The 18,529-nt window shown below is 40.6% G+C and overlaps 1 protein-coding gene across 1 annotated transcript in view; it reads right to left on the bottom strand.

Moving 5' to 3' along the window:
* Positions 1–18,529, bottom strand: part of LOC124864225 (voltage-dependent T-type calcium channel subunit alpha-1H-like) — a 220,033-nt gene that overhangs the window by 96,696 nt on the left and 104,808 nt on the right. The window contains exon 6 of the mRNA XM_047358911.1: positions 13,235–13,394. Within this exon, the coding sequence (XP_047214867.1) occupies positions 13,235–13,394 (160 nt within the window). The remainder of the gene's footprint in view (positions 1–13,234; positions 13,395–18,529) is intronic.

Raw genomic sequence — 18,529 nt, 5'->3', positions numbered from 1 at the left:
TGGTTATTCCACTACTTCACCTCAAATTAGACCTTTCGATATTACCAAGTATGTTGCTCTAGTGCCTGAATTCCGAGAAGCGGAAGTAGATTGTTACTTCTCAGCTTTTGAAAAAATAGCACAAGCTTTGCAGTGGCCTCCTGAAGCCTGGTCACTTCTGTTGCAATGCAAACTGTATGGAAAAGCTCAAGAGGTTGTTGCAACTCTCCCTCTTGCAGACACCCTAGATTTTGAAAAGGTAAAGGCTGCCATCTTAAAAGCCTATGAACTTGTCCCCGAGGCTTACCGACAAAAATTTAGGTCTTTTAAGAAAAATCCCAGTCAAACTTATGTTGAGTTCGCTAGGGAAAAGGGAACTCTTTTTGACAGATGGTGTTCTTCTTGTAAAGTCTCAAACTTTCTCAGCTTAAAAGAGCTAATTTTGTTAGAGGAGTTTAAGACCTGTTTGCCTGAACGCATTTCCATGCATTTAAATGAACAAAAAGTAGAGTCTTTGTCTGCTGCTGCTGTCCTTGCTGATGAGTATGTGCTTACCCACAAAACAATTTTTCAGTCCAATCCAAACAAAACTTCTGTTGTTAAGACGTGTGACACAGTCAAGCCCATACAATTGAAGGAAAACAGAGAGTGTTTTTATTGTCATAAAACAGGGCATGTCATTGCTAACTGTTTAGCTTTAAAACGGAAAACACAAACCTCTGTTCAGTCCCAACCGAAAGGTGTAGGACTCATTAAGAGAAAACCAAACATTGTAAGAGCTGAAGTTGACTGCACACCTGATCCCTGCTTCAACCCTTTTCTGTCGGATGCACTAGTTTCGCTCACTGGACAGCCTGAAGATCAGCGTTCTATTCGCATTCTGCGTGATACTGGAGGTTCTCAGTCCATTATTTTAGCTGACACATTACCGTTTTCTGAACAGTCATCATGTGGATATAGTGCAATTCTACAGGGCGTAGAAATGGGTTATGTTCCTCGGCCTGTACATCTGGTACATTTAAACTCCAAAATAATCTCAGGAATTTTTCCTATTGCTGTCTGCCCAGCACTACCTATCAAAGGTGTCGCATTACTGTTAGGTAATGATATTGCTGGCGGTAAGGTAACTCCTGCATTAGAGGTTTTGGATGTACCACAAAACTTGGGAACTAGAGATAACAAGTCATCACCCAAAGTAAACCCAACTGGTGTACTAACTCGTGCACAAAAACGTAAGAAAAAGGCTAAAAGTGATTATGTGGATTTGTCTGACAGTTTGTTTATGTCAGTGTTCTCAGGTGGTGGAGAATCTGACTCTGTTACAGAGGCTTCTGCAATTCCGGATTTGACTGGTGGGGATGCATTACAGACCCCTGATAGTGCTTTCCCAATCACTCGTGCTCACCTGCGCACTTCTCAGAGGTCGGATCCAACGTTAAAACCCTATTTTGAAGGTGTAGTAAGTCCTGATACGGCCAAGGATGAAGGTGTATCTTTCTTTCTGGATGATGGAATTTTAATGCGTAGATGGTGTCCTGTTCTGCTTCCTGGTGCTGATTGGAACATAGTTTTACAGATTGTGGTTCCTTCCAGTTATCGAAAGAATATTTTATCATTAGCACATGAAAGTAAATGGTCAGGACACTTGGGTGTTTCAAAGACATACCAACTGATTTTGAAACACTTTTACTGGCCTGGATTAAAAACAGATGTGGTTAAATTCTGCCGCAGTTGCCACATATGTCAGATGGCTGGAAAGCCTAACCAGACCATACCAAATGCTCCGCTCCATCCAATTCCTGCAGTGAAAGAACCATTTGAACGCATCATTATGGATTGTGTGGGTCCTTTACCACGAACCAAATCTGGTAATCAGTTTTTACTTACCTTAATGTGCGCTTCCACTCGCTACCCTGAAGCCATTCCTCTCCGTAAAATCACTGCTAGTTCAATCATTAATGCCATGACCAGATTCTTTTCTACATTTGGTCTTCCAAGAACTGTACAGACAGATCAAGGTACAAATTTCAAATCGAAACTCTTTAGACAGGTTCTTAAAGAACTAGACATTAAACATGCTGTTTCTAGTGCATATCATCCTCAATCTCAGGGAGCTTTAGAACGTTGGCATCAGACTTTAAAGTCTATGCTGAAGAAATACTGCCTTGAGAATAAGAAAAGCTGGGATGAAGGTATCCCTTTTGTACTGTTTGCAGCTAGAGAATCCACTCAGGAATCATTAAGATTTAGCCCTGCAGAACTAGTGTTTGGTCATACTCTTCGCAGTCCACTAAAAATTCTGAAAGAGAAACTTTTGAACTCTGACACTTCCGCTCAGGAAAACATTTTGGATTATGTTTGTAAGTTTCGTGAGCGTTTGCATTCTTCCCGTGCAATTGCACAAGAGTTCCTTTGTGACTCTCAGAAATCAATGAAAAGGCGTTATGATCATTCTGCTGTTCTTCGTCACTTTCAGGTTGGCGACAAAGTTTTGGCATTACTGCCTATCCCTGGATCTGCTCTTGATGCCAAGTTCTCAGGTCCTTATGAGGTTAGTGATCAACTGAGTGACACTGACTATGTGATAAACACTCCTGAAAGGAGGAGAAAAACCAGAGTGTGTCACATAAACATGCTAAAACCGTACTACATTCGAACAACTAACCCAAATATGGACCAGAGTAAAGTAAAACCCAGTGGCAGTGCAGCCATAATTGTGACAGATGATGTTAGCTCTGAATCGGGTGAAGATGGTTTAACTCTTCGCTCCAGTTTTCACCAAAGTCCTCGTTTGCCCAATTCTGAAATGTTGAAAGAGTTTTCAAATAGTCTTACACATTTGCCTGAAAGCCAACAAGATGATATTTTATCCCTGATGAGCAGTTTCCTATGTCTATTCAATGACATACCGACACGCACTACAGTACTTGAACATGACATTGATGTCGCTAATGCTAAACCCATTAAGCAACATCCTTATAGAATAAATCCTGTTAAAAGAGCTCTAATGAACAGTGAGACAGAGTACATGTTGCAAAATGGATTTGCAAAACACAGTTCGAGTTCTTGGAGTTCTCCCTGTTTGCTTGAAATGAAACCCGATGGCACACCACGTTTCATTACCGATTACCGCAAGGTAAATTCTGTTACAGTTACTGACTCATATCCACTTCCTCGCATTGAGGACTGTGTAGATAATGTGGGAAATGCTCAGTATGTAAGTAAACTAGATTTATTAAAAGGATATTGGCAAGTACCCCTCACGAAGAGAGCTTCTGATATTTCTGCTTTTGTTACACCAGACCAATTTTTACAGTACAATGTGATGGCATTTGGGATGTGTAATGCCCCTGCAACCTTCCAACGCCTAGTAAACATTGTTTTGTCTGGTTTGTCTAACTGCAGTGCATACTTGGATGATATAGTAGTATATACTTCTACCTGGACAGAACACATAACTGTTTTAAAACAAGTGTTCACTCGCCTTGCTAAAGCTTCTTTGACCTTAAACCTCGCCAAATGTGACTTTGGGAAAGCCACAGTGACCTATCTTGGTAGACAGGTAGGCCAAGGGCAAGTGCGACCTTTAAAAGAAAAAGTTTCTGCCATTACTTCGTTCCCTGTGCCTTGCACTAGAAAGGCTTTACGCCGTTTTCTTGGTATGGCAAGTTATTATAGGAATTTCTGTCGCAACTTTTCCACTATTGTTCATCCTCTGACTGGTCTATTAAGTCCAAAAGTCAACTTTGTATGGACCCCAGAATGTCAACATGCTTTTGATAGCATTAAATCTCTGTTATGTCATGCTCCTGCACTCTCTGCTCCAGATACAGAAAGGCCCTTTAAACTTGAGGTTGATGCGAGTGCAGTGGGAGCTGGTGCTGTCCTCCTACAGGAAGGTAAAAATGGAGCTGATCATCCCATTTGTTATTTTTCTAGGAAGTTTAACAGAAGCCAGCTTAACTATTCCATCATTGAGAAGGAAGCCTTGGCTTTGCTTTTGGCTTTACAACACTTTGAGGTATACCTTGGATCCTGTCCTTCTCCAATTGTGGTCTACACTGACCATAACCCACTTGTCTTCCTAGCACGTATGTACAACCATAATCAAAGACTCATGCGTTGGGCTTTAATCATTCAAGACTTTAATCTGAACATCAGATACAAGAAGGGTTCAGCAAACATCTTGGCTGATGCTTTATCAAGACAGGAGTTATGAAAACAAGAGTTTGTTATTAAAATGTAAGTGAAGGGATGGACATTTTGTTTCACATTTTTAGGGGGGGGGGTGTTACGGCTGGTGGCCGTATGTGTGTTTGTTTTGTACCTTCATCAACAGACTGGCCAGCCGATGTCGCTGAAAAGCACCGTTTCCTCCGTGCTATCGGTACCCGCTGTTTCTGATAGGATCGGATTTCTTCTTCGCTGGATACCCTCTTCTTCGCTGTTCCTGACGGACTCTGATCTCCCTGCGTGCTCTGCACTCCTCCTACTGGACGTCTCCGGGAGTTCATGTTGGACTATTCATTTCCTGGTTCTTCTGAATTCGCCGCCAATCAAGAAGGGACTACATTATATAAACTCTCTGCACCTGCCACTAAAGGCAGCTGGTATTTGGACAGAACAGCTCGCCACTTCTGACTTTGGTGTTGTAAAATTTTGAAGCTTGGTTATTGTTGTATGCTTACCTGCTTGTTGGGAAGCTTGGTTATTTTTGTGTGCTCACCTGCTTGATGACTCCATCTTGGCTCAAAGGAGTCTCTTTAAAGTTGATTGGGCTTTGTCTTGATTTGTTTGTTTGCTTTTTGTTAGCAGGGACGTTTTTGATTTAGGAAACTGTTGAATTAGTTTGTCCCTCCTTTTGGGGGATTATTTTTAGTTAAATTACTGATGGTTGTGTATTTTGTTAAATTTATGGTTATTGTGTATTTTGGGTTTTACCCCTTTTTATTTTCAAACGGTTTGTACTTTAAGTATCCTCCTTTTGTTTGTTTTGTTAAAAATAACGGAAACTGAACTAAAAAGAAATAAATTACTCTTTCTTTCATTAAACCAACAACACCTGGTTTGAATGTTTACTTCCCCCTACCCCTAGACCGAGTGGGGTCGTAACAAGGGGGATCACACTCCTCAGCCTCCCTGGTAAGGCCTATGCCAGGGTATTGGAGAGGGAAGTCCGGCCAATAGTCGAACCTCGGCTTCAACAGGAGCAGTGTGGTTTTCGTCCCGGCCGTGGAACACTGGACCAGCTCTATACCCTCTGCAGGGTACTCGAGGGTTCATGGGAGTTTGCCCAACCGGTAACAGTTTTGAGTTTCTTCTCTATGTCTCTGCAGTTCCCTGTTTAGTTGCTGTTATTCTTATTAGATGAGGTTCATGGTCACCCTTGTGTTTGGATATTCATATTACTTCTAAGTGGTCACACTCATCCATGTTTACTAGCCTCCCTCCTTCAGTTGCTTCGCATTCTCCCTGCTACCAGCTGCTCCACATTTCAGCTTAACCTCTAGTTCATTGGTAATTTCTCCACCGAGACTGTATTTCTATCTCTGGTTTTTCATTGCTCACCACTCAATCCTATACCCCTGTCATTTTGACAGGGGTATATAGATTTTTTATATAAACTGTGCATTTCATCATAGAGCTTGCAGACTTCATGGGTTGGGATACTCACCTGGCATAAAATAAAGGCTTTTTTATGTTGTGATTATTGACGTCACTTGTCATCATACGCTGCTCAAAAAGATAAAGGGAACACTTAAACAACACAATATAACTCCAAGTAAATCAAACTTCTATGAAATCAAACGGTCCACTTAGGAAGCAACACTGATTCACAATCAATGTCACATGCTGTTGTGCAAATGGAATAGACAACAGGGGGAAATCCTTGGCGATTAGCCAGACACACTCAATAAAGAATGGTTCTGCAGGTGAGGACCACAAACCACTTCTCAGTACCTCTGGCTGATGTTTTGGTCACTTTTGAATGTTGGTGTGTTGGTGGTGCTTTCACACTCGTGGCAGCATGAGACGGACTCTACAACCCACACAAGTGGCTCAGGTAGTGCAGCTCATCCAGGATGGCACATCACTGCGAGCTGTGGTAAGAAGGTTTGCTGTGTCTGTCAGCGTAGTGTCCAGAGCCTGGAGGCACTGCCAGGAGACAGGCAAGTACACCAGGAGATGTGGAGGAGGCCGTAGGAGGGTAACAACCCAGCAGCAGGACCGCTACCTCTGCCTTTGTGCAAGGAGGAACAGGAGGAGCACTGCAAAATGACCTCCAGCAGGCCACAAATGTGCACAAACGGTTAGAAACCGACTCCATGAGGATTGTATGAAGGCCCGACGTCCACAAATGGGGGTTGTGCTCATAGCCCATCACCGTGCAGGACACTTGGCATTTGCCAGAGAACACCAGGATTGGCTAATTCGCCACTGGCGCCCTGTGCTCTTCACAGATGAAAGCAGGTTCACACTGAGCACATGTGACAGACGTGACAGAGTCTGGAGACACCGTGGAGAGCAATCTGCTGCCTGCAACATCCTTCAGCATGACCGGTTTGGCAGTTGGTCAGTAATGGTGTGGGGTGGCATTTCTTTGGAGGGCTGCACGGCCCTCCATGGGCTCGCCAGAGGTAGCCTGACTGCCATTGGGTACTGAGATGAGATCCTCAGACCCCTTGTGAGACCATATGCTGGTGCGGTTGGCCCTGGGTTCCTCCTAATGCAGGACAATGCTAGACCTCATGTGGCTGGAGTGTGTCAGAAGTTCCTGCAAGATGAAGACATTGAAGCTATGGACTGGCCCGCCCGTTCCCCAGACCTGAATCCGATTGAGCACATCTGGGACACCATGTCTCGCTCCATCCACCAACATCCCATTGCACCACAGACTGTCTAGGAGTTGGTGGATGCTTTAGTCCATTTCTGGGAGGAGATCCCTCAGGAGACCATCTGCGTTGTAGGGAGGTCATACAGACACGTGGAGGCCACACACAATACTAAGCCGCATTTTGACTTGTTTTAAGGACATTACATCAAAGTTGGATCAGCCTGTAGTGTGTTTTTCCACTTTAATTATGTGTGTGACTCCAAATCCAGGCCTCCATTGGTTAATAAATGTGATTTCCATTGATGATTTTTGTGTGATTTTGTTGTCAGCACATTCAACTTTGTACAGAACAAAGTATTCAATGAGAATATTTCATACATTCAGATCTAGGATGTGTTATTTGAGTGTTCCTTTATTTTTTTGAGCAGTGTATATTGAGTAATTTTGATGCTGTGCTACCTATTTTTATTGTGATCACTACACAAATAATTTGGAACTTGTTTACTTGGGATAGTAATCTTTATGCTTCAGACGTTTACAAAATTTCTCATCAATTTATGTGCAATGCTTAGCTTAAAGGTTTTATTATTGATTGGAAGATTCCCAAAAATTGTCTAACATTTCTGTTTCTGGCATATACCGAAGATGTCAAACTGCTTTTTTTCTGTTAAAACTACAAATAAGAGGAGAGGGCCACAAGGCAACTGACATCAGCTAACATGAAGGTTCCCTCAAGTGTGTTGAGCATGTGATCTACTTCTACACCATTCATCTCTTTTGTCCATCCCCTGCATTCACACGAGACTGTTTCCCAATCAGGAGTAAGGAGACAGCTGCTTTATTGCTTATTATATGAACATAATGCCTTTTTAAAGTGCTCAAGATGCCCATACAACCTGTTTACTTTAATAAACAATGAAGCGTCGTCCTCTCCATTCCACCCACTCCTTTATTTAATAGCACTTGTTGGAGAAGTTATTTGGAAATTAGAGCGAAATAGCAGATACAAATTGCATGGCTCAGTAAGGCCACATTTAATAGTATCCACCAAAAGAGCTAGTTTCAATTAGAGACATGCATGAATTGAAAGCATGGGAGGGGTAAAGCAAAAGCTCTACTGACATCCATTTCAATGCTTAATTTTCATGTTTCAGTGTGTTCTGATATTGTTTTTAATGGTGTTTTAATGCCCTTGTTTAAGTTCCACCACAGAGCTAAAAAAAACAAACATGTTCCTTGTGATAAAATTGAAAAGGTTCAAAATTTATTGTAAAAGAGTATGTGCTCATGATTTCAATTTTCAAACAGCAGAGATATGTTTTGCATGCCTGGTCTTTTGAAAAGTACGATGATGTTTCCTGCTCCCTCACGCAGAGAACAAAAGTCAGCCACATTTACTCTGGAACAATTTGTACCATTACATCAAAAGCAAAATTAGTTCAAGCACTTCAAAGTGACATTATTTGCTTCCCATGGTTGTAACCACAAAAGCTTTTTCTTTCTGTTCCTAGTTTCAGTTTCAATCCCAATGGCTAAATCGTTCTCTGAGTTGTTCTCTGCATTGCCTAATGCTGTATTCCTGTCTGTCTGCATGTTTCTCTGAGTTCAGACAGGGGATGCTTGGCTGTTGGTTCTGTATCTAATGCTATTACATCCAATATAAAAATAAATGAGGGGAAATGGGTGTGTCTGTGGTTTTTCTCAACATGCTAAATGTCAGATTTGGTCAGGTTTAAGGTTGGTCAATAACAGAATGCAAGCGACTGTCCACTGTCACTACATGCTAATCTAAGAGGAGGTAATGCCAGAAGTTACAGACTCAATGCAATCTGCTGGGTTTCCTTAGGTAGGACATGTTTTAACCAATTTGAATAATAAACTGAATTTAACTGCATTAATTTGAAAATTAGGATCAATTGCAATGTATATGCCTGACTTGGAATCTGCATGATTCAATTGAATTGACTTTGAAAAGTGTCTTGAGACAACATGTTTTATGTGTTGGCGCTATATAAATAAACTGAATTGAATTGAAATTTAAAAGACATCTCTTTGATAACTACTTTTGTGTTGTTGATTCTCATGCATATTGCAAGTACCAAATAGCTGTTAAATGGAAAGAAAGTGATACATGGCTTTCTAACTATTTTTTTCCCAAAAATCTTTAAAGTATTGTATTTGTATTCAGCCCCCCTGAGTAAATACTATATAAAACTGCCCTTTGGTTAAAGCTGTAGGTCTTTTGAGGTACATCTCTAGCAGCTTTGCACTTTTGGAGACTAAAATATTTTGTTTCTCTTTGCAAGATAGCTCATGATCAGTAAGCATAAACAGACTGCATATTGAACAAAAATGTTCAAGTTTTACAATGCATTCTCAGTTGGATTTAGGTCGGACCTTTGCCTGATCCTTTCTAAGATATAAATGCTTTGATCTTAATCAGACCCTGGCATTTTACGGCCTGTGGGCCACATCCAGCCCGCTGACTACCTTTGATCAGCCTGCATGAATTTGTAGTAAAAGTTTAAATCCTGTTACTTTGTTATAGGAAAGGCAATGATTCACCTTTTCTTCTGAAGGCCAATCTTGCTTTCTTAATGTCAATGATGCACTTATGCGCCTCAACAAATGTGTTGAACAGCTTTCAAGAAAGTAGCACTTAGCACTTAAATATGTCAGCTAACACTGACACAGAATGCAGAGTTTATAACAAGACATGGCCTCCTTAAAGATGTCTTTGCCGTAAAGCTGTGTGCTTAGCGTGTGGAGAACATAAATGCGATATTTAAGGACTAAAATTTGAACTGCAATTAAGAGAGAAAACACAGACAAAAGTACAAGAATGCAGCATTCAGGACTAGCTTTGTAATATCCCACAAAACTGCAAGACACAATAAATCATTCTCTGATGAGGAGTTTGTCAAAGATTGTTGGACTCAGCACAGCTAATTTGATTTGACAAAAAAACATGCATTGCAAATGTGTCCTTGGCTCTGGACGAGAGTTGTGATGTCCATGATACAGCTCAGTTACATATGTTTGAATTCGGATAAACAAAATACTTTGAGATGACGGAGGAGCTGGCAACCATGTAGCCAATGAAAGGGACTACAATGGGGAGTGATTTGTTCAAAAAAGACTTCAGAGGTAAATGCATCCATGGACACGTTGGGACTAAAATGGAATACACTGGTAGGTGTCACAACTAATGGCTGTCCAAATCTGAAAGGAAAAAATGTTTGACTTTTCAAGTAGATGCAAGGTAAAGTGTCTAAAATTAACCCAAAACAGAAACTGATATTTTTCCATTGCATCATTCATCAGGAGATGTTGTGCAAGTCAGTGCTACAAATAAGCACATTTTGTTGATGTTATAACTAAAATAGTTAATTTCATCAGGGCAGGAGCATCGAATCAGTTGGATTGAACATAGTGACATAGGCTATCCGACCACAGATACATGGCTCAGCCTGTGCAAGGTGCTTAAAAGAGTATGGGACCTGAGAGCAGAGATTAGAAGTTATAAGTTTTGTAAAAAAGAAAAACAAGAAAATACCAGAGCTCTCAGATTTACACTGGATGTAGGCAAATCTGGCTTTTGATAATGATGTAACTGCAATAACGAATGAACTAAATACTAACCTGCAAGACAAGGGTTCCTCGCACATAAAATGTACAGCTTGGTCACAGCTTTCATGAGAAAGCTGAAGTTTAGTTTAAGTCAATTAGAGGGCAACATTCTCACTCACATGCCAGCAATGCAGAAAGTCTCACTATCAGCTAATCACCCCCAAAAGTATTTATCCGTGTTAAGGGCACTGCATGGTGAGTTTTCAAGTTTTGAAGAATTCAAAATCAGAATATCGTTTATTGTTAGTCTTACAAGACAAGAAATTTGGAGAAAAAGCTGTCTGGTCTGCACTATCTATAAAGTGCTTCTTTTTCCCCATTTTAAAGTGGTCCCAACCAATAGAATATATGTTTGCAAAAGCTCAAAGTGTTTCAGTCAGCTAAAGTGTTGTGTGAAATGTTTAAAGCTTGGGATATTTATTCATGACCCAACTCTGTTTTAAGCTTCTCTACAACCTTATATCTGATATGTAATTTGAAGGGTGTGCGTAAAATCACATGTCACACTTTGTAGATTTTTATTTGTAAAATATTTGAAACCTTGTTTTTTTTTTTTTCTTCCCTCAAAATTATTAACTACTTTGTGTTAGAGTACCACATTAATTCTAATAAAATTCACTCAAGTTTGTGATTGCGATGTGATAAAATGTGAAATAGTTCAAGAAGCACCAATAATTTAGAAAGGCACTGTTGTGGTCATTTATGTTGAATTTTGTAAATCATAAGTTCTATTTCCTTATAGGTTGTTAGAATATATTTCAGTTTGTTTGGAACTATGATATGAAATTAATTGTTTGGAATTATTATGATTTCTTTGGTAACTTTTAAGCCCCTCCCAGTAATTTAAGAGATTAAGAACACACTGTGCGGTCCTTGTTGGGAAAATGCCCGGTGTGATGACAGGAGGTTTTTTACAATTATTTTTTTACTTAAATGTCACGGCTTTTCTGTTTCCAAGTCAAAATAGTTCCAAAAAAAAAAAGGCTGTTCGTGGCAACAGGTTGGACAATGAAACTGAAACACCTGTCATTTTAGTGTGGGAGGTTTCATGGCTAAATTGGACCAGCCTGGTAGCCAGTCTTCATTGATTGCACATTGCACCAGTAAGAGCAGAGTGTGAAGGTTCAATTAGCAGGGTAAGAGCACAGTTTTGCTCAAAATATTGAAATGCACACAACATTATGGGTGATATACCAGAGTTCAAAAGAGGACAAATTGTTGGTGCACGACTTGCTGGAGCATCTGTGACCAGGACAGCAAGTCTTTGTGATGTATCAAGAGCCACGGTATCCAGGGTAATGTCAGCATACCACCAAGAAGGATGAACCACATCCTACAAGATTAACTGTGGACGCAAGAGGAAGCTGTCTGAAAGGGATGTTCGGGTGCTAACCTGGATTGTATCCAAAAAACATAAAACCACGGCTGCCCAAATCACGGCAGAATTAAATGTGCACCTCAACTCTCCTGTTTCCACCAGAACTGTCCGTCGGGAGCTCCACAGGGTCAATATACACGGCCGGGCTGCTATAGCCAAACCTTTGGTCACTCATGCCAATGCCAAACATCGGTTTCAATGGTGCAAGGAGTGCAAATCTTGGGCTGTGGACAATGTGAAACATGTATTGTTCTCTGATGAGTCCACCTTTACTGTTTTCCCCACATCCAGGAGAGTTACGGTGTGGAGAAGCCCCAAAGAAGCATACCACCCAGACTGTTGCATGCCCAGAGTGAAGCATGGGGGTGGATCAGTGATGGTTTGGGCTGCCATATCATGGCATTCCCTTGGCCCAATACTTGTGCTAGATGGGTGCGTCACTGCCAAGGACTACCGAACCATTCTTGAGGACCATGTGCATCCAATGGTTCAAACATTGTATCCTGAAGGCGGTGCCGTGTATCAGGATGACAATGCACCAATACACACAGCAAGACTGGTGAAAGATTGGTTTGATGAACATGAAAGCGAAGTTGAACATCTCCCATGGCCTGCACAGTCACCAGATCTAAATATTATTGAGCCACTTTGGGGTGTTTTGGAGGAGCGAGTCAGGAAACGTTTTCCTCCACCAGTATCACGTAGTGACCTGGCCACTATCCTGCAATAAGAATGGCTTAAAATCCCTCTGACCACTGTGCAGGACTTGTATATGTCATTCCCAAGACAAATTGATGCAGTATTGCCCGCAAAAGGAGGCCCTACACCATACTAATACATTTTTGTGGTCTAAAACCAAGTGTTTCAGTTTCATTGTCCAACCCCTGTAGTTTCTTGAACGCACTTTTTGATCACTTTTTGTCTTTGTAAGATGAGTTGTAGGAATTTTTTGTTATTACTTTGCCTATAATTTTGCAAGAAATAAAAAGATATTTTTCAAACAATAAAGTCAGAAGTGCGTTCAAGAAACTAGACCACCTGTTGCCACCGACGGCCTTTTTTTTTTGGAGCTTTTTTGGCTTGGAAACAGAAAGGCCGTGACAGGCACTTTTAGGGCATCTAGAATACTTGGATCTTGAAGATTTTTCACCTGTCAACTGAAAGGCTATTTCAGATGAGAGGTCACTGGGAATATTCAGGCTTACAAAATTTACCAGTGATATGAAAAAGAACCAAAGTCACATCTGCAGCTTCTTTTTATGAGAACGCAAAGAAAAACATAATACAAATTTACAAACACTTGATCTAGAACCACCAAATGGAAGGAATTTTCCTGCTGGCATATGAGTTGCCTCCAGTCTGAAAGACCAGGGGATAAACAAGTTATGTATTAAAGGCAAAAAAGTGCTTACTTTATTATTTCTTCTTTCATGAAGCAGCGGTTGCGCAGCAGTCCGGCCCAGAGCTGGACTCCCACAATGCCGAAGATAAAAAATACAAAGAAGCAAAGAAGGAGCACATTTCCCAGCATGGGTAAGGTGTCCAGAAGCAGCGTTACCAAGATCCTCATACCTACACAGTGGGACACAAACAGCACAGATGCGATAAGAAATTAGTATTCAAGGTTGAATGCACAGATTTAAATGTTGTATGTTCTACAACGGCAAGTCTTCTGTAGTCCTCTGGATACATAACACACATGCCAACATTATTGATCTATTCAGAGTGGGACTTATAATAATGATTTAATTCCTAAATACAATATAGTCATAACTGATGGCAATTGAGAATATGACAGTTTGACATTATTTCAGCCTTTGGGAACTCACAGCTTCTGGGGCATTACTATGACCTAGACACAGGCAATGAGTATCTATCTCAAAATGTCCGATATGTTTAGCATCAGTATTGTTAGGGATTCAGTCCAGAGGTCTAAACAATATGTTCTGTACTTACCCCACAGCCTTGTAACAATATATTTATGTGTACGGCAATTTTACACCCATCTACATTTGTGTTACAGCTAATTTGTTACAAGTGCAGTGAAACTTCTCAAATGTAGGTGCTTTGTGTCATGCCAAAGAATGTGTTTTGATAACAATACTTATGATCTAATCTAATGACTTCTTGAAAGCTTTTGCAGTTACCAGAATGAACCTAAGCTGTTCCCCGCTGACTAGTGTGTGTAAAGGGATTTATTTTTGTTATCGTCACCATTGAAGTTTGTTACCTGCATTCAGAGTAACCTAAGTGTAAAGAATCTAAGTAAAATTCTCATTTAATTCAGGCTTACTGGAACTCAGGATAGTGAAACATTTGATAGATGTGACTGCATACATAGGCCCCTGCACAACGCAGCAAGGGGAGCAAATGTTCTCTCTTTTTAAATCTGGGGGAGCAAATCTATGTTATTGCTCCTCTATTTCGGACCCCAAAAATCTGATCACTCCCTGTGGTCAGACAGATTCATAAAGTATCTTTTCATTTTCATTGTACCTTTTAAATAGGCTACTAAAAATAATAATAACAACAACATTTTAGTTCAACCCTCTTTCACTTTTGGGTTGGTTTAATCCACTTCACCTGATTTAGAAATAAAAGTTGCCTTCATTCCGATGGAATCTCTTCAGTCAAACAGTTTACAGCCATGCACAGGAAAGGTAAAAGTAACTGACTATCTTATAGCATTGCTGCAGCTCTCTGCCTCATAGTAAATGATATAAAATACAGTATAAAACTTTGCTTGGAAGGAAGCTGCAAGCTACTCAGACGTCCCAGTCTGCAGGAGTGAGATGGGAATACATTTGCAGCTGTCATGCAGTCTGTTTGAATGAAGCTCCCCACCATAAGCAGAAACAACATCACAGAGAATATTTTCAACAGTAATGTCGATGTTCACCATTTTCTCATCTAAAATCAACTATACAAACAATAAATCAAACTGCAAACTGTAAATTGCAAACACAATAAAATATAAAAATAATAAAAAGGGTTGAAACAAGATCCTGTGGCAAGCAATATTAATGTTGCAAGTTTTCGAAGTAGTTCTAGAGTTTCTCTCTTGCTGTGATGGAGTAGCATCTGCTTCACAGCTTAATGTCAGCAATAAATGGCATTTTTAAGGAATCTGTGAGATAACTTATTAGCTTTAGTTCAAAATGTGAAGGGCTTTTACTGACAGAAACAGTTTGAGATTGAGGAAAAAAAAAATGTTCTATTGTTTAGAACCACTTTAGAAATGGGTAAAACAATAAAAAAAATAACATATAGACAGATCAATGCTGGACAATATTATTCCAACTAAATACTGATGTTATAAACATTTCCTGTTTTCAACCCTGGTATGAGCCTCAACGATGTAACATTTACAAACTGAATAAAATCTCACTCAGTTTCTTTTTAGGTCATGAGTGGAAGAGTAATTTGTTATAACAGAAAATCTAATTTAATAAACTTTGTGTGAATACGGTGATTTAAAAAGACATATTGATTACAACCTCAACTCCCATCCATCAACCCTCTAAGATTACTTACTTATTTGGATAAAGTAAACCTTTCCCAAATTTCCAGGTAACTTAATTACATGTTTCAAGAATCATGACTGACAATGCAGAAGGATGTACCTACGCATGATTTTTTTGTTTTCCAAGAAAAAATAGTCAGTCAGTATATTTCAACGATCAAAGCAGGTACTGCTTCCAAGTCTAGAAATGTGGATAATTCTTAAAACACAAACTGCCCCAGAGGAAATGACTCATCACTGTCTGCTTCTTTACACAAACACTGAATGCCAAGATTTTGTCTAGGACACACAGTACTTTCTACACAGTAGTGCAAGAGTGTGATTTAATTTTCCAATTTTTATTTAAGCTCCTTTAAGCTTAACTGCATTTGAGCAGAGCTTTTCCAGAGCACATTAATGTCAGGATCTGTGCTTTGTCTGTTTGTTCAGTGCCTTTACTGTGCTTAGACCCTAGATGGCGTGGAACCTGGAGGAGAGGTGACAGGTGTTCATCATTCCCTTGATTACCTACTGAGGAGTATATTAGGAGGAGGCTGCCAGCAACTCACTGCCAGAGTGTTGTCCCTTAGTGGTACAGCTCAAGCCACATTACCTTGTCTTGTTCTTGCCTTGAATTTTTAGTAATTTGAATTTTGTTACCTTGCAGGATTACCAGAACCTGACCTTGCCTTGTTGTGTGGAACTCTGCCTGGATTAACAACTTCTGGAAAGAAGCTATTCAGCTCCATGAGCAAAGACTCTAACCACTTCATTGGACCTCACCGGTTGGCAGCCCCCTGAATTATTCGCTTCTTGGATTACCACTCAAGAACCCTGTCCACCCTCCTCCTTCCACTGCGCCAACTTCTGAAAACCCTGGACCATCTTATCATTCTGGCACACCATTATCCACCATCATCTACCTCACGGGTAAACAACTATTTGGTCTCTCTGCTCCTCCATCCTCTGACAGATCATTCCATCATCCCAGTAAGGCTGAATTATTCTTTAGTTTTTGACCCTGCTTACCATCCTGTTTATTTTACAACTGGTTTCCCGGTTCCAGTTTCCCTGCCCACGTCACTACACTGTAAATAAACTCTTCACCGAAAAACCTTGTCTCCTGAATTGCTTTCTGCATGTGGGTCAAATCCGTTAAAAACAATATGACAGAACACTCTGGCCAACCAGACCCAGCAGAAGCATTCAGGAGAACTCTGTCTGGACACCATCAAATCATAACACATGATTCTTCCTTCCATTCTCTGTTTGAACAGCAGACACAGACCAATCAGCAGATTGAACAACTAGCCTCCTTGTTACAGCACACCTTGAGTACTTTTCCGCCCCGGCAGTAGAGGGCGCTTCAGCCTCTCCGGTTTCCCAGCAACTTCCGCACTCACGTATCGTCACTTCCCCGAATCCTGAAAAATTTTCTGGTGAGAAAGAAGATTGAAAGGGCTTCCTTCTACAATGCACTCTCGTTTTCAATCGCTCCCCACAATCTTTCCCACATGATTCAGTTAAGATTTCTTTTGTACTGGGTTACTTTCTGGAAAGGCCTTGAGATGGACAGAGTCCCATTTTTCTAACTGTTTAGAATTTAGTTGCACTTTTCCTGAATTTGCAGAGGAGTTTCGACAGGTTTTCACTAGTGAGAAAGACTTAACCGCTAACGCTCAAAGTCTATGGTCAATTAAACAGAGAGACCGGTCTGTTGCTGAGTTCTCCATTGATTTTCGCACCGTGGCTGCAGCTTCTGGATGGAATGACTGCGCTCTTAGAGCCGCTTTCTTCAAGTCTTTAAATGAATCATTAAAGGATGAGTTAGCATTAGTCGACGAGCCTGAGACTTTGAATGGGTTAATCAAGTTAGCCGTCAGATTAGATAACAGAATGAGAGAAAGAAAAAGATCCCGATTTGAACAGAGTGCAGTTAGGACTAATTTCTCTAGCTCTACACCTGAAACTATTTGCTCCACTTCTGCCTCGCAGAATTCTGGAGCTGAACCCATGCAGATTGGGCAAACTCAGCTTTCCCCAGAGGAAAGACAGACGCCGCCAATCAAATCAGGGTTTTTACTGTGGCTCAACTGATCATTTTCTCACAAACTGTCCTATTCGTCCTTTGGGACCAAAAGGCCAAGTCCGTCAGTAAGTAAGGGGATACTGACGGACCATCCTCTTACCCCTAGACTTAGTTTGCCTGCCACATTAATTTCTCACCGCCCTTTTCAAAATCTTTCCACGCTCATTGACTCCGGTCGCGACCAGAACCTTATTGATCAGAGGTTAGTTGATGAAGCTAAAATTGAGACTGAGCCACTCCCCATACCTCAGTCTGTTTCTTCATTAGACAGGAAAAGATTACCCCGAATCACACATAGAACCAAACCGTTGACATTAATCCTTTCGGGAAATCACAGGGAAGATATTTCTCTTTTTGTGTGTCCCATAGCCTTGAATTCGTTAGTTTTGGGTTTTCCTTGGCTCAAGAAACATAACCCTCACATTAACTGAGCAGAAAGCCGTATTGAATCCTGGTCCACTAACTGTCTTTCCTCTTGTTTACAGTCAGCAGTAGCTTCATTTCCCTCTGAGTCAGATTCCGCAGATAACGAGATATTCGATCTCTCTAACGTTCCACCAGAGTACCATGACCTCAGGTTGGTTTTCAGTAAATCCAAAGCTTTGTCTTTACCTCCACATACAGGTCCTTCTCAAAATATTAGCATATTGTGATAAAGTTCATTATTTTCCATAATGTCATGATGAAAATTTAACATTCATATATTTTAGATTCATTGCACACTAACTGAAATATTTCAGGTCTTTTATTGTCTTAATACGGATGATTTTGGCATACAGCTCTTGAAAACCCAAAATTCCTATCTCACAAAATTAGCATATTTCATCCGACCAATAAAAGAAAAGTGTTTTTAATACAAAAAACGTCAACCTTCAAATAATCATGTACAGTTATGCACTCAATACTTGGTCGGGAATCCTTTTGCAGAAATGACTGCTTCAATGTGGCGTGGCATGGAGGCAATCAGCCTGTGGCACTGCTGAGGTCTTATGGAAGCCCAGGATGCTTTGATAGCGGCCTTTAGCTCATCCAGAGTGTTGGGTCTTGAGTCTCTCAACATTCTCTTCACAATATCCCACAGATTCTCTATGGGGTTCAGGTCAGGAGAGTTGGCAG

This window comes from Girardinichthys multiradiatus, chromosome Y, assembly GCF_021462225.1.
Source record: "Girardinichthys multiradiatus isolate DD_20200921_A chromosome Y, DD_fGirMul_XY1, whole genome shotgun sequence".
NCBI lineage: Eukaryota > Metazoa > Chordata > Actinopteri > Cyprinodontiformes > Goodeidae > Girardinichthys > Girardinichthys multiradiatus.
The sequence above is the reverse complement of the archived record's forward strand: the minus strand, read 5'-3'. Positions and strand labels throughout refer to the sequence as shown.